Source organism: Eulemur rufifrons, chromosome 5 (genome assembly GCF_041146395.1).
Source record: "Eulemur rufifrons isolate Redbay chromosome 5, OSU_ERuf_1, whole genome shotgun sequence".
NCBI classification, from domain to species: Eukaryota; Metazoa; Chordata; class Mammalia; order Primates; family Lemuridae; genus Eulemur; species Eulemur rufifrons.
In genome coordinates this window covers 30115080-30131413 of record NC_090987.1, presented here as the reverse complement: position 1 = coordinate 30131413, position 16334 = coordinate 30115080, and the positions used below count along the sequence as shown (strand labels likewise).

General features: G+C 46.8%; 1 protein-coding gene across 3 annotated transcripts in view; it reads left to right on the top strand.

The window, feature by feature from the left end:
- The window catches only part of FHOD3 (formin homology 2 domain containing 3), a 428111-nt gene that overhangs the window by 57087 nt on the left and 354690 nt on the right, over positions 1 to 16334 (top strand). For all 3 annotated transcript variants that reach the window (XM_069468095.1, XM_069468094.1, XM_069468093.1), the window contains exon 3: positions 7026 to 7090. In XM_069468095.1, the coding sequence (XP_069324196.1) occupies positions 7026 to 7090 (65 nt within the window). The remainder of the gene's footprint in view (positions 1 to 7025; positions 7091 to 16334) is intronic.

Sequence of the window (16334 nt, the reverse complement as noted above, 5' to 3'; positions counted from 1 at the left end):
TAGCAGTGTCTGCCTCTGCAAGGAGAGAGGACGCCATACTATCAAGTCACGTTGTGAGCGCAGCGAGGCAAGGCCAGGGGTGGCAGGGAGGAGATTCGAGGTGCTCTTAGAGAGGGAGGAAGTGGAGGGTCATGAGGATAGAGGCTGGGGGTTTGGTGGGAAGGGGGAGGCAGCAGGATTTCTCAGGAGCCAGGGGCTGTGAACGGGTTGAATGGCTTTTGTCCCATTAGGGAGATCTGAGGGTGGAGGGTGAGAAGGGGCCAGTCAAGGTGTCCGGGACCTCACACCATACGCAAAAAGTAACTAAAACTGGATCACAGGCCTGAGTATAAGAGCCCAAAATATGAAATTCCTAGAAGAAAACAGGAGCAAGTCTCCGTGACTTTGGGTGAGGCAACAGTCTTTCAGATATGACACCAAAAGCATAAGCTACTAGGGAAAAAATAGATAAATTGGACTTCATCAAAATTAAAACTTTTGCCCCCACAATGACATAGTTGTTAAAGTGAAAACATGAGTGACAGAATGGGATCAAATATATCTGATATCTGGTGACCTTGAACATTAGTCTAAGTGAAAGCCAGACACAAAAGGTGACACATTGTACAATTCTGTTTGTATGAAATGTCCAGAAAAAGGCAAATCCATAGAGACAGAGAAGGCTGGCAATTGCCTGTGGCTGGGTGTAGGAGCAGGGGATGACTGCAGGTGGGCATGAGGTTTCTTGGGGAGATGAAATAGTTCAAAAGTTGGACTGTGGTGATGGCTGTACTGATCTATAAATATACTAATAACCAGTGAATTATATACTTAAAACAGGTGGGGGCCGGGTGTGGTGGCTCATGCCTATAATCCTAGCAGTCTGGGAGGCTGAGGCGGGTGGATTGTTTGAGCTTAGGAGTTCGAGACCAGCCAGAGACCCTGTCTCTACTAAAAATAGAAAGGAATTATATGGACAGCTAAAAATATATATAGAAAAATTAGCCTGGCATGGTGGTGCATGCCTGTAGTCCCAGCTACTCGGGAGGCTGAGGCAGGAGGATCCCTCGAGCCCAGGACTTTGAGGTTGCTTTGAGCTAGGCTGATGCCACGGCACTGTAGCCTGGGCAACAGAGTGAGACTCTGTCTCAAAAAACAACAACAAAAACTGAAAAAAACCCAGGTGGGTTTTATGGTACCTAAGATATACCTCATTAAGACTTATGAAAGGGACGTCAAGGAATGACTATGGAAGAAAGACTCTGAGCTGGTGACAGGATGGGCTGGGTCCAGGGAGAAGTTCCAGCTTTTGTGATGAGAGGAGGACACTGGCTGAGTGGACAGTGACCTGCATGGGGTAAGAAAGTGCATTCTCTCTGCCTCAAGTCATCTTGTTGAAGCAAGAGGTGAGGGAATCTAGAGTGGCCTCTCTGAGCAGGTGCCAGGGAGGCAGAGCTTCCGTGGGTCCCTCCTCACCAACCCCTCTGCTCAAGTGCACAGGCTTCACTACAGGATGTGATGTATAGGGTGCTTGCAGACGAATCCCTGTGCATCTCTGACTCCTCACACCTTCTCATTAAAGTAGGTGACTCGGTCCTCAGAGACCAGTGCACCCAGGGTTGCACACCCAGGAGTGACAAGTGTTAGTATAGTCCCTTGAAGAAATTAGAATGTTAAGTCACTGAATTGTAATTGAAGATCAGGGAAGAGCATCAAATGATAACTAGATTATGGTTGTAGATTCTCGAATGGGCAGTGGAGGAGGAAAGATAAAAGGAGAGAAGATGAGAGAGGTGGGAGGCATGAGAAAAGGCAGGCCAGGATGGAGTGAGAAGATACCCGGACATTAAGACAGAAAGGGAAAGAGGGAGGGGAAGTGGCTGAGAGAAGGAACAGTAATATCCTCGGCTAGAGCATTGGCTAACATGACCCAGCGTTTACCCCACGCCAGGCATGTCCACAGCATGGTACCTGCATTAATGGATTGCATCCGCCTTAGGAGAAGGTGGAAATTATTATCTTATTTTACAGACCAGGAAGCTGAGGCTTAGGAGAGATTAAGTAACTTGTCCAAGATCACACAGCTGGCTCAGTCTGTTTTTCACTTCTGCAGTCTGGCCGGGGAGAACAGAACACGTCTGGAGATGAATGTGGTGGCATCTGGCTCTCTTGCTTGGACTTTGAGCTTCTGAGCAAATTAATCTCTGCTAGCACAGTCCTTTTACCAGCTGATGATGGGTTCAAACCCTCCATTTCTTGATCCTGAGACAGTGCTGGTTGAGCCTCACAGGCCAGAAGCTTACTAAGGGCTTCTTATCCCTGGGGCAACTGCTGAGGGGGCTCTGGGCTGTTTCTGCCCTTGACTGAAACCATAGTTCACCTCTTCTCATTTGAGTGGAGGAACCTATTTTTTTTTTTTTTTTTTTGAGGCAGAGTCCCGCTCTGTCACCGTGGCTAGAGTGCCATGGTGTCAGCCTAGGTCACAGCAACCTCAAACTCCTGGGCTCAAGCGATCCTCCTGCCTAAGCCTCCCGAGTAGCTTGAGTGGAGGAATCTTTGGGGGCATCAATTCCACTGTTGGTTGCTAGAAAGTTCTAAAGCTTCTGGCCGTATACTCAGTAAATCGCAAGCACTTGTTCTTACAGTCACAAAGGTCTCCAGATGTTATTCTTGTAAAAATGTTCCCTTTAGGGACAGAACTAAGACACGCAGGTTTCTGTGAGCCTTGGTTGGTTAAACCAGACTTTATTTTCCTAAGGCCACATTATTGTGAGAGAAACTTGTGTATTCTGAGAAACCAGGAGAGTTCCTTTAGCTACCGTTAAGTCCCTGGAGTGATGTGCGTGTGTGTGTGTGTGTGTGTGTGTGTGTGTGTGTCTGTGTCTCCCTTGATTGGAGTTTTGTGAATTGCGCATGTATTTCAGAGAGTTCCTCAGCCCTCGGGTTAGCATTGGCCTTGGGTGTGAGCAGGAGTGGGTGTGGCTGCCTGTCCCAAGAGTGGCTGTTCAGGTGCAGGCGATGTTTCCCCAGCAGTGGCTGTGCTGATGGGAAAGGAATCTGAGTCTCACTGGGGAGTTTCAGGTCAAGCTGAGCTGCCCACCTTCTGGGTCACCAGATTCTGGTACTCATTCCCGATTCATTCTGCTGCGAGAGAGCAGACTCGGAAGGAGTGGCAGCTAGGAAACCGATCCGGAATGCCAGTGTCCGGGAGAAACGGACCACTAAGGTGCCTACAGGAAGTTCCCATTCATAGCCTCTCATTGATTTTTATCTTTGGAATGTGGAAGCTCCATGAAGGCGGATACCAAAGTTTGTATGAGTCGGGGCTCTCCAGAGAGACAGAACCAATAGGGTAGTTATTTATCAACCAGTCATTGTCATCCATCTATCTAGACAGATTTATCTTTAAGGAAGTGGCTTGTGTAATTGTGGGGACTAGCAGGTCTGAAATCTGCAGCACAGGCCAGGAAGCAGGTAGGATTTCTGTGTTCTTTCTTAGAGCAGCAAATACTTTGTGCGCCTCATGGAGTCCAGCCCATAGTAGGCACTAGGAAATGTGTGGAATGAAGGAAGGAGCACCCCTGGGGGGCAGCTGTAGGTGGGTGATAGGGGCACTGGCTCTGGGGTTAGACTGCCTGAGTTGAGTCTGAGCTCTGTCACTTCTTAGCTGTGAGATTTCAGGCTTTGTTACTTACTACTTCTGGGCCTCAATTTCCTGATCTTTAAAATGGCAATAATGCTATCTACCTCAAAAGAGTTTTGTGAAGACTAAGTCTGTTTAAAGTACTTAGAACCTCATCTGGTGCACAATAAGCATTCCACAAATGTTAATGACTTGTTAGTATTTTCTGAACCCACACTGACATAGTGTCCCATTGTGGTGGGGGAGTACACCCGTTATTATTTAATTTTCCTCTAAGGGTTTTAGCGATGAAGGAAGAAAAGGGTGTATTTACTGGAAAGACAATGATAGAGTAATTATTTTTAAACATATGATTATTTTTCTAGAAGAAGCCAAAAGAATCAGCAAAAAAAGACTTTTAGAATCAGTAATAGCAACAAGATGGCTGTATGTAAAAGGAAGACATAAAAGTCAAATTTTCCCCAATATGTCAGCATTGGCCAGTTAGAAAATATACTGATGGAGGGAAGCTATCAAAATTTAAAGGGACTTTATGATCAATGTCCTGTTTTATATTTTATATGTATTTGTATCAATATGTGAAAGTAATACCGCAGGACCAAATAAGATTTTTCCTAAGAATTAAAAAAATTACCCATATATGTATATGTAATATAAATGTAAAAGTAAATATGATATTGAATTTTATCCAGTTTTTTTGGAATTCCTAGTATAAATCTTATTTGGTCCTATTGTATTATTTTCACGTATTTCATATTTGGTTTGTCAAGATTTTCTTAGATTTTTGCATCTTAGATTTTATGTGTATCTTTTTGGTCAGGTTTTAGTATTAAGATTATACCAATTACCTAAGAAATCAGGGACTCTTTTATCCTTTGTGAGCCCTGGAGCAAGTTCTAGTCACTCCCCTTGTGCAGCAAGCAAAGGGCAGGACGGTGCAGGTGACCGTGGAGTCACATGCTGTGCTTTCAGGCTCGGGTCTGTTTCCACCAGCCAGGTATGCAGGTCACATCATTTCTACAAGCTTTACTTTCCTCATCTGCAAAATGGGCACAGCAGTAGTACCCACACCAGAGGTGGGTGAAAGCGGGGGTGGGGAGGGGCGAGAGAGGACAGGTACCCTTCCGTGGACCTGGCTGAACTTGGCCACACTCTCTGCCCTTGTGGCCAGCCCCCTCCTCTTCCCTGAACCCCTGGGATCTGGGGCTGGGTCCCCCCACCCCCAGCCTGCTTCCATGGTCCTTGGCTCCTGATTCCACACAGGTTTCTTTAATTACAGGGTTTCGTGTATATGAGCAGGCAAGGGAGGAGGTAGAATATTGAAACAAATTATAAATGATAAAACTACTAAAAAGTAGGCCTTGTTTGTTTTATGCTTTCTTAAATTCCATTAGGGTTTAGCTTTAACCAAAGCAATTACCTGGTTTCTCAGCACAGAAGCCCAGGAAAGGTGACCCCTCCAGAGTGGTGGGCTTGCCGTGGCTTCCTTGGGAAGACCATCCTAGGTTTTTTCATTTAGGGGCCTGGAATTCCAGAGTGACCGCCCTATACACTCACTGCGGGACCAGAGATTTCTGTGGGAAAACAAGTACCTACTCACAGTGCAACTTCGCAATTGTTGAAGATACAAGTAGGGGCCATCCATGAATACTTTCTGCAATTCTCCCAAACTCGGGTGTCCTGAAATATCTTCCCTGGCCATCCCGTGCTTTGTCTCCCACTGGGCATCTGTGGCACATACTTTGCTGTTTATGTGACATTTACCATTGACTTATAACTGCTGACAATGTGAATTACAGAAAATCCTCAAGGTTGGAAGACTAAGATTTACTGTTTCTAATGGTTAGAGTCTGGCCACTGTTGTGGGTTCACTGGTGTTCTGCTCCCAGCTGCACCCCCGTCCCCTAGAACACTCTTCTTGGCAGGTCAAACAAAAGGCTGTTTATAATTCAATGCACTTAATTGAAACCTTCTCCCTAGTATGGCCACAAGAGTTGAAAGAGTGTTAATAATGTCAGGATTTTTGAGAATGAAAGATTTTTTGGTGAAGAGTAAAGTTGTGCAGAAATCTGTTTATAAGGGATCTCGAGCTTGTCTGCTGTAGGCATTGTGTATTTGTGGTAAGCTGCTTGAGAGTAGTGCCTTGCACATAGAAAATCTAAAACAAATGGACAAACAAGGCAAATTGGAGGGGCTCATTGCAGTTTGAAGGGATGCTGAGTGCAGACTCACTACCTGCAAGCAGCTGCTTGGCTGGAGGCTACTGCGTACTTTTCCAGGACTATGCAACTGGTTTTCCATTTTTCTTTAAAAGAATCAATAAACTGTGGTTTAAACCATACTTTCTTCCCCTTCTTATCTGGTCTGAAGAATAAAAAGCATAATTGATGCAGTCATTACTGTGGATTCATAATCACAATATTAACAGTGTGCCAGGGTGAGAGCTTGTGTTCCTTTCTCTCCAGCACAACCACAAAACCAGGTGGCAGAAAAGCACCGCCAGGTTCTGTTATAACTTCAGCCGTGGTGGGAAGAAGTGAGGAAGGGGAAGAGAATCCAGCCACCGAGAGGCCCAACAGGACGCCTGCTGACCTGTCGTTGGCTGGCTCTGCCTTACCTCTGTCCATTGGCTTCCCCTTCTCTCGTAATTCACAGCCTTTGTTCCCCCTAAGCCCCCAAGGTAACCAGGACTCGAGTTTTCTCTCATTTATCTTCTTCCACCCACTGCTTTGTGCTTTAGTTCTCTGCATAGAGCAGGATGGGCCGTAGTAGGAGTGGAACTAGGAAGGTCCATCCTTTTTCTTCCTCATGAGAAATAAGCAGAGGTGAGACAGGGTGTGGTGTGAATTGGCATTCTTGATAATCAGCCTATAATTCCTGATAAACAGTAGCCTCTAAGCCTCCTCTTGTAGATTGTCATCTTCCTGTAAGAGTACAGGAGAAAAGCCATAACAGTCTTGAATTGATATACAGCAAAGTGGCTCTGATTACCCCACGATGTGTTCCCTTTTCCTATCTGCCCCAACCCCCCCCCAAAAAAGGTAAAAATAGCCATGGGAATGAACAAGCAGATTTGTGTTGCCGCATTCCAGGGATTTCACTTTGTGGACACAGATTTTAAAATTTCCCCAACATGGTCAAGCATGACTCTGTGCACACTCTGTGGATGGAATGGGTTGATGGGCTTGGCAGTGAAACGCATGTGCCAGTCCAGCAAGGTCAGACTTTGTTTTATTTTCATTAAAGGCCTGTGATGTCAACGTTGTCGCAGGAGAGATTCTTGTTCAGTTTAGGGCCCTCTTGGGTGTGTCGGAAAGAACCCTCCGGTTGACTGGCAGCCTGGGAGGTGTCTGCTGTCTTCTGACTCCTCTGATATCCGTGTTTTGTCTCCTGTCTCTGTTAGGCGGGGCAAGAAGCACAGCATCATCCTGCGGACGCAGCTGTCGGTGAGGGTCCATGCCTGCATCGGTGAGTGACATCTGCCACTTGTGGGGATACAGTATTTACCGTTACGCTGTCTACTTGGGCTAGCCCCTGTCGTGGGCTCTTAGAGTTCTGGTGAAGCAATGTCTAGTAGTAGTTTTTTTTTTTTTTTCCTAGAAGCCCTGTTTCGTTCTGACTTCCTTTCCTCTTTGGTTAGTGGCTGGAGCATTGAGATAAGACGGTTGTTGGTGAGGCTTTTCTTAATGGTGGTGGGGGAGATGAGGTTCTTCCTGGGACGGTGCCAGTGTGAGCCTGTAGCCCCTTGAAGTGATCCTCCGCTGTGCCTGCTGGTGGCTCTGTGATGCTTGTAGGGCAGTGGTGTCTGAGGCTCTAGGTTACTGCTGGATGGTTAAAAGGGAAATCTTGGGTCAGTGTAAGAGGGGGCACACATGGATACAGAGCAAAATGGTGATAAGCAGATATATTTGTGATTCAGAACAGCTTGCTGTGGGCTCCCAGGGTGCTGCTGGGGCCGTTGCTGTAGCCATCAGTTTGCCTGGCCCCATTGGTTTCCCCACCTATTGATACGGGATCAATGGCAGTGAAACAAGTTGTTTATGCTAAGTAGACAACCTCCGTGTGAATGTCTCTGAAACTGGGGGCTGGTTTTCTCCTGGTGTTGGGCCACGTTGAGGCAAGAATGTAATATCATAAAAAGAAAAACGGCAGAAACTAGAATTCACTTTATGCATAGAAGTTTCTCATACCTGCGTAATTTTGCTTTTATTTAATATACGTTGGGGTCTTCGTTGAGGCCTCTATTTAGCAGAACATCAGTCATCCTGTTGAGTCCCAGTCTGCACCTGGTATCCGTGGGTGGAGTGGAAGGGCCCCTCCCTCTCTCTGCTTCTCTGTTGGAGACTCTGGGATGGGCGGGGGAGCCGGACATGGAAGGGAATCCATGTAATTTTACTTCAGCTGGAGTGACGTGTGGTGAGGTGTAAGTATCTCGAGTATCAACCTTTGTTTAACTCTGTAGCCAGAGAGTGATCGTGCACGTGACACATAAACCTCAGGGCCTGAAAGATCAGGGTGTCACGGAGGTTTGCAAGCTTGTTGGAAATGAAGTCAGATCTGTAGGACCTTCATCCAACACTGACCATTCACTTCTCAACTGCCTGTAGCACTGGGTGACTGTAAAATGTCGTGGGTACTTGATTATATTTAATCAGTTGCTTTTTTATTACCCGCTTCATATTTTTCCAGGTATTTCATATGTGTAAATCCTATCTACCTAAAGAAAAGGCCTATGACCATGACTTTGGATAAATTTCCCCCACCCTCATCCTGGATCTAGAACAAATCCAGGCATATAACGTGCTGTTGAAGTTAAATATTGAAAGATAGCTGATAGCCACAAGAGATTTGGAACATAAATATGAATTTGTATTTCCTAGGAATAGTAAGGCAGTAGGAAAGAGACTTATACTAAAATGGGCTAGATCAAAATCCAAATGAGCTTAACTCCTTTTAACAAAATCTACTCTTTTGCAGTATGTGCTTAAATATTTCAAGTACAGGAGTTTTTCTAAACAGCTTGCATGCTATTGACTGGTTGCATTCACTGCCATGTCCTATGGTCTCATGTAATAGATGTAAAACACCTGTCTCCTCCCATGGCACACTGGGCACGACAGCCACTGGAGCCCACTCTCGACACACGTGCTTTCCTGCTCCAGGGCCGCCCTGGGTGCTTACACGGTCAGTGTTTGCTCCCAAACGTCTTTATGCCAATTGTACCAGTTATTGGAATTACATAATCTAATGAAATTACTTAAATATTTTAGAAACTGATTAAATGAGGGTATAAAGGGCATAATGTCTTTGAAAATTCATTGAATGTTTTGGAAAAGACTCAAAATTAGTCACCACAAAAGCATTTCTATCAATGCAAGTGGGTGATGACAACTATGAAAGATGGGGGATAAGATTGTAAAAATCTAGGAGGATCCTACTCTTCACTGTCTTCAGTTCTTGCTTGACTTCAAAGAAACTGACATTGGAAATTGGATTTTGTTACTGGAGTGGTGAGTGGAAGAAGGTCCATATGGAATTCCAGTTAATAGGCCCTTCCTCAAAGAACCACAGGTAGACCATGATGTGTAGTCAGCATAGCTGTGAGTTACAATGACGTTTTACAGTGTGTATGTGTCATTTTTAAAGGGTATTCTGCTTTAACCAGTTGTTTACTATTAATTTTCTGAGGCCTGAGTATATCACGTAAGAGGGTTTGGCCGTATAAATTAATATCAGCGCCCAGGAAGAAAAAGTTTTTCCTTTGTCTTAAAAGCCCTCTTTGTCATTCCATTTCCTACTATTAGGAAGATCTGGAATAGATTTATTGTAATAGTACTAAATGTTATCTTTTGGTTATATATAGAAAATGGAATGTATGCATCATATTTATGAAGTACCTCCCCCTGTTGTGACATATTCTTTCCCTCTCCAAATGGCAATATTAGATGCCACTGGGATGAAAAAAAAATAAAACCTGGAACAATCTCCAGTTGAAATGACAATGGGAAACCTCAGTTGTTTGAGCCCTTGTTGCTTTTCAGGATTATCTTCCCCCTTCACCATATAGGAAATAGTTATTACGGCATCAGACCTGACAGCTGCTGTCTTAGCCTAGCACTACTCACCACTCCCCTGAAGACCGTAGCTTCTCACCCACGATTGGGCTGGAGGGATCTGGGATCAGCTTTTGTCCAATGGGTCTAAAATGCTATCTAGTAAATTTCTCCAAAATAATGTTTTCCTCACCCTACATTCTCTTCTCCTTCATTCCTGTTTTTATTAAGTATAGGAATGTTTAGAATCCAGGACTGTGTGTTGATGAATTGGAGGTGACATGCCTTTGGAATTCTCCAGTGTTAACTTTGGAACCCTGCACCCCTCGGGAGGAGGAGAGAGCAGAGCCTTCATGGTTAGCAACCCAGCAAACCTCAGGGAAAATGAAGGCCACAGGGGCTCTGCTTTGATGGTCACAGCAAGCAGCAGAGACAGGTCTTACAGTGCAGCGGTTCTGAAGCGTTTGGCAGGAGGCTGGAATGAGATCTTGCTACAGAGAGAGGCCGCATGCTTTTGTACCCCTGCTCCTCTGCCCTGTCACTTCTCTTTGTAGATTCTTAGTGTGACCACTTGATGTAACATACTGTAGCACACAGTATATGAGTTGCCTTCTTACTCTAGCTTCCATCCCTCAAAGAAATAAAAGTATCGGTGGTCATACTGTGGGCATAAACTCACAGATATGGAAAAAAAAATCTATGCTAGGCACGAGAAGTCTGCATTTTATGAGGTTAGCTAGAGAAAATAAATTTTTTGGTCCCTGCAAAGCGATCCTATTTCCAGACACCAGAAAAATGTTCAGAGGGCCAACTGGCTCTGATGACTAAATCTCATCAGGAAGAGAAAAGGAACTTGAAGAATTGTGGGGTAAGGAACGGAATCTAAGATTTAAAAAAATAAGATTTGAAGTCTTTAGGATGCTAAAGCTAATATGAGTGTTTTCTACTGGCCGACTTCGAATGCATTTTGTTTGGCTTAAAACCTCTGCACGTCGGTTTTCTGAGGCAGACTCTGTCTTCCCATTAAGAAAATAAACCCTGGCGATGGAGTCTCTGGGACCCAGGAGGCCTGTGCTTTCAAGTGTCCAGCAATGAGTTAAACAAAAGGGTAAGGTTTGGCTGAAGATTCCAAAGTGTCTTGTATGTTTGTAGCTGTGGAAGAACATTCTGGCACAAAGGGTCTTCAGAGGCATTTTCCCCGCCCCTCAGGTGACGTGGCCGCCTGCGAGGGTAGAGATGAGGCGGGCAGAGGCTTGCAGGGTGGCTGGTCTCTGCATGAGATGCGCCTCATTGCCCAGACAGTCAAGCCACAGAGACAAAGTCAACTTTCAAAGATAAGAAACTGATGAGAGAGAAGGCTGCTCCGTCCACACGTGCAGAAGGGTGGTCAGTTTCCAGCAGCAGAGACGGGGACATGAAGACATGTCGGTATATAATTTGCAAAGCGTCTTCCTCTCTCGAGCGTGGTCATGCAGCCATGTGCTTTGCGCTATGTTGTTATAGCAGAGAGGTGAATCACAAACAGTGGAACATTTCTTCAAGAACCTTCCAGTGCAAGAGTGACTGAGGGTGTTCATCCCGTGCTCCCTGATGTAGGGAGGTGGCTCCCTGGGGCGCGGTGTTGAGCAGGACCCTGAGGCTGTGCGCAGTCTTAACGGGAAAGATGCCACGTCGGCACCGGCTTCCGCTGGTGGTGGCGGAGGCGGGTGTGTGGGTGCACGTGCCCTGTAGGGTGGCAGCTTGGGCTCAGGTGAGCTGCAGGTTTTTTCCGGTGTCTGACCCCCTGCAGCTACAGTGTAGAGGGCCCTGGGCTTCTGTAGTCAAAGTGTGTGTGCGGTGGGGGGTGGAGCTGTGATCCGTGACCGCTGGTCCCTGCCCCTCCGAGTCCCTCTCTCGGGTCCTGCCTTTCTTCTTCGGCCTGTGGACCTGAGCGTGGCTCCTCCGTCCTCTCCCTCCTCGCTGAGCTTTCTGCCCAGGCCAGGTACCACTGTCCCCTACCTCTTAGCGTCTTTCCTTCTGCTGTCAGGCTGTGCTGGTTTCTCATGGCTGCAGCCCTCCTGGCTTGCGGCCCTTCAGGTGGGCTGCGGAGGGACACTGGGCTTGGGAGCGTTAGTGGGGTTCCAGTGTGGTCCTTCCTGCTTCCTGGCTCTATGTCAGTTTGGAATCTCCATAAACACTAGAGGTTTCCTTGGGGAAACAACAAATTGCCTTTTTGACACTCTTGGGCCTGACGACACCTGGGCAATGTTTCTATGTTAGCTGATCAAGGTGAGGTGCCACTGAGCACTGTGGGTGCTCAGATACAAGGCCTGCAGGGTGACACATGTGAGCTTGGGCATCCGACTCCTCTGGGTGCTTGCTGTAGGATCCCCACAGGTGCGGGTGGCCCTCTGCTCGCTTTGGTGGCTGGCCACCCTCATGTCCACTGTGTGATCGCAAAGACAGAGTAAAGCTTCCTGGCTGGAAAGTCTCCCCTGCCCCCATTCTTCCCCTCTTTTCCCCTCTTCCCTGCTTTCTCCGACTCCAGGCCTTGGACCTGGGCTTGTGGCTTGCCCCTGTCCTGCTTCTGGCTTCTACTTCTGTCTTGCCTCTACCATGCAGCTTTGGGCTTTGTGTGTGTGTGTGGGGGGCCTCCCTCCTTGCCCTGTCCCTGGACATCATGGTGGCCAAGCTCACAGTGTCCTGGCTGTGCTTGTCCCTGATGGGGTCAGGTGCACTGGGTTACACTTCCTATTTTCTGTCCTTTGATGTCCAGACCCACTGATTCTCCAGAAACCCTGGAGACCATCTTCCTTTCTTCCGAAGATGTTCATTTTCCTGCAAAGACCCCTGAGGGGCCAACTGCAGCCTTAGCATGAGATAGGTTTGAAATCCTGAGTCTCTCCTTGCAGCAGGAGACTTCCAGGCCTTGGTCCTTTTTTTTTTTTTTTTTTTTTTTAACTCTCCTCCCTTTTATACCCACCCCATCAAGTCTGTGACCTGTTTTTGCCTGTGGTCTTGTTTTCTAGGTAAAAGCAGGCTCTATGGGTTAATCAGATAAGCACCTCCCATCATCTGTTTCCTATTAATCTGTCACAGCTCCCAGGTGGCAGACCCCACAGAGTGTCCGTGGTGGGGGGGGTGGATTTCTGAGACAGGTCGGCCTGTTGGCCTCTCTCCACTCTGGGTGGCTGCCTTATCAGACCCTGATTGACAAATGTGTCCAACCCCCCACCCTCCAAAGAAATAGGAAAGGAGAAAGGACGCAAGAAGGTTGTAAAACGCACTGCCAGGTTTGTTAACCTACACAAGAGTCTAGTCTTTAAATGCTGGTGACGAGTCAGTTCTGTCCCGTATCTTCCTACGAGTGCTCTGTAATTTTATGGTATATAGGTCAGGAATGATTTCTCACCAGAAATGGAAAGAACTGAAGAATGCATTTACAGGGCGGCTCTACCATCTGCAGACATGCAGATAAACACAAACACAGGGTGAGAAGCTTCCACGTACGGCTGGAAACTTGGGTCAGCTGTGGAAATCAAGAGACACTAAGAAAAGAATGGCTGGGAACAAAGGTGACCTGAACCACAGGAAAGCAAAGCACATATCTCGGTCACTTACGGCTGCGTCATTTCATACTTGTATTCTATTCTCCCCTCCCCATTTTACTTTATTTGAATTATTTATTGCTTCTTTAGGACTTTGTTACCTTTTATCTTTAAGGATCTCAAGATGTTGGATAATGGAATTTGAGCATTGCCTTAGAACCACTCTCAGTGTGTTGGCTTGGAACTGTCCTAATAACTGTTTATGTTCTGATCCTAATAACTGTTTATAACCTAATTTCCTGTTAAGTGAAATTTCATGTTCACTTAACAAGGAACATGAAATTCTGGCCAAAAAAAATTGATAATGGAGAATGTAGTCATATCGATAGGGACACCTATGGCAGGTATTAGGAGTTTAAATCATGTGCTGGCAATTAGACTCCAAAATTGCTCCCCAGCAAAACCATAAATTATATCCAGAAAACAACCCCTGGCAAGGGAACCGCTGTGCTTTTGAATGGTTCGTACTAGAGCTTCTGTACAAGTGCTCGCCCCTCGCAGGTCTGGCCTGCTTGTGGGTGTGATGCAAGCTCTAGTGACCAGCTCTCTGTGCCCCATGGCTGTCTCCTAGAAGAGACAACTTCATTCTTGTCACTGAACAATCAAAGTCTATACTGGGAAACAAAATTCTGTTTCATTATAGAAATTTTGGTACCCAGAGGGTGTGGGAGTTGAAAAGGAGGAGGATGGCTCAAAATGTCTTGCTAATGGTGGTTAAGGATTAGGTGGGCATGAATGTATTTTTCACATCTCACCATTTCTGTTGTTAGAAATACCTAATGGGGGCTGGGTGCAGTGGCTCACGACTGTAATCCCAGCACTTTGGGAAGTTGAGGCGGGAAGGATCACTTGAGGGTCGGGAGTTTGAGACCAGCCTGGGCAACATAGTGAGACCCTGTTTCTATAAAAAAATTAAAAAAAAACTTAGCTGGGTGTGGTGGTGTGTTCCTGTAGTCCGAGCTACCTGGTAGGCTGAGGTGGGAAGATCGCTTGAGCCCAGGAGTTTAAGGTTACTGTGAGCTATTGTTATGCCACTGTGCTCCAACCTGGGTGGCACAATGAGCCCTGTCTAAAAAAACAAAATAAAAAATAAATACTTAATGGTGGGGAGACATGCAGAATGCATTAGTAATTCAGCAAAACCTGCCATCAGTCCATGATTTGATATAAAGGGGAAAAAAAGGCATTGGAGAATGTTACAAGTACTGTTGTCTCAAGTTCATATACTGGAGTAATGGTAACAGAATAGCTAAGAACATTTAAAAGGTTTTGTTCATTTTGTTAGTATAATTGGAAAAAAGAGAACAGATTCTGTTGTTAATTGTTCCAGAAGCGTCGTGATTTAGCTGTAATGCGGTAACTGGATTGTGGGCGTGTGGGCAGGAAGAGACACCGTCCCACCAGGACGGGAGAAATTGTGTGGCCAGCACCTCCCCGCCTGTACTGCAGTCATTCCTTAGCCTTTAAAAAAGACTCTTTCTTTGAGTCAATGGTCAGTTTAATAACACTCTTAAAATGAAAGTATTTGTAAGTATTTCAAAAGTTGTAAAATGCTATAGAGATCATTAATTTGAGAGGAACTGTACGAAAAAGCTAAAAAAAGAAATCCTGTTTACTTCAGCCGTCTTCTAGGTAGCGTGGACTCTGTTCTCTGACTGGAGTTCGCAGCCTGGCCCTCTCCCGCCCGCTGTGTCACGGCCCTCACCACCCGTCCTGAGCCACGGCAGGGGCTGGAGAGGTGCCCACAGATGCAAAGGCGTTTTCTCTCGGCCACGCGGCTGGGAAGCAGGACTAGGGCCGGAGTCTCCCGCTTCCCCGACCCATCCTTGGCCCCGGCCTGGTGCTCTCCTTTTAGGTCGTTTGATAGCATCTTCTCTGGAGAGATGATTGCTGAGACCGAGGCAGCCCTGCTGGTTTGAGAAGTCTGAGAAGTGCTGCCAAAACCTCTAAATAAATGTCTTTTGAAATGTTTTCTCTACGTGAAGTGTCACCAGGCTTCAAAGGACAGTGTCCCTGCTGAATTCCAGTGTGGTTCACAGCGTGCCTTAGGGGAAAGTAAATCAGCTGAGAACAATGGACGTCACCCTTAAAGAGCTGACTGTGGTTAGGAATGCACTGAAATTCCTCCTCCTGAGCTGGGCTCCCGACCCCTGGAGATCCCAACCCCTGGAGATGGAGCTGGAGCTCCCACGTTCCTGCTGGGCTTCTGCCCCGTCCGGCTGGACGCCTGGCCTCTGGTTTCAGGCTTCAGGTTGGGAAGTCCCTGGAAATGGAGGCCCTTAACCGATCAGCTCTGCACACTGTCACCTGTGGCTTTGGGCGCTGCCCAGGAGGAAACTGGAGGGTTCTGGGCCTGGGGCTGTGAGCCCTCCTTGTTCTGGGTTTGGAGTTTGGTCCTGCTCTGGAAAGATCTGTGTGGTCTGGATTCTGTGCCGGGTGGCCGCTTGCTCTCGAGCATTTGAAGGTAAACTGTCGTGCCTGGCGCAGCACGTTGTCTCACCCATAGAAGGAGACCCCAGATTATTCATTGACTGAAGAAAGCAGCTAAAGGGGTCTGGATGCCGACTGGTGTTTCTTAGGGTTGATTCCTTTGCCTCAGAAATGAATTTCTTTGGCGTTTTCTCAAGAAGAATAAAAGGCAGTAGGTAGAATGATAAAGTAAATAGAGAATTAAAGAGCTGTGAAAGTGGGTAGAATGTCATTTTAAGGATCATTCGAAGGAGGGCTCTCGGCACTGGGGGGTGTTGTGTGAGTCTGGAATGGTACCGTCTGTGCGTGTCTGTGGTCCAGGTGGCCGGTACATCTGCTCGGCGGGGCTCTGTGGTGGGAGCCATCGAGGTGGGGCCTGGGGCTTCCCGGGGGCTGAGAGCACGAAGCTTGGCTCTGAGGCTGGAGGTGAGAGACGGTGGTGGTTTGGGCTCATGACCTTATACAAGACTGCTCCACGGGACAGCTTTTGGGGCCTTCCCACTTGAGGTGTGTGTGCTTCGCTGCTTTTGGGGCAACGTAGCAAATTGATGGCAGACTTTGTTGACAGGTGAATGAAGAAGCAGGTAGATGCTTCATTAGGGG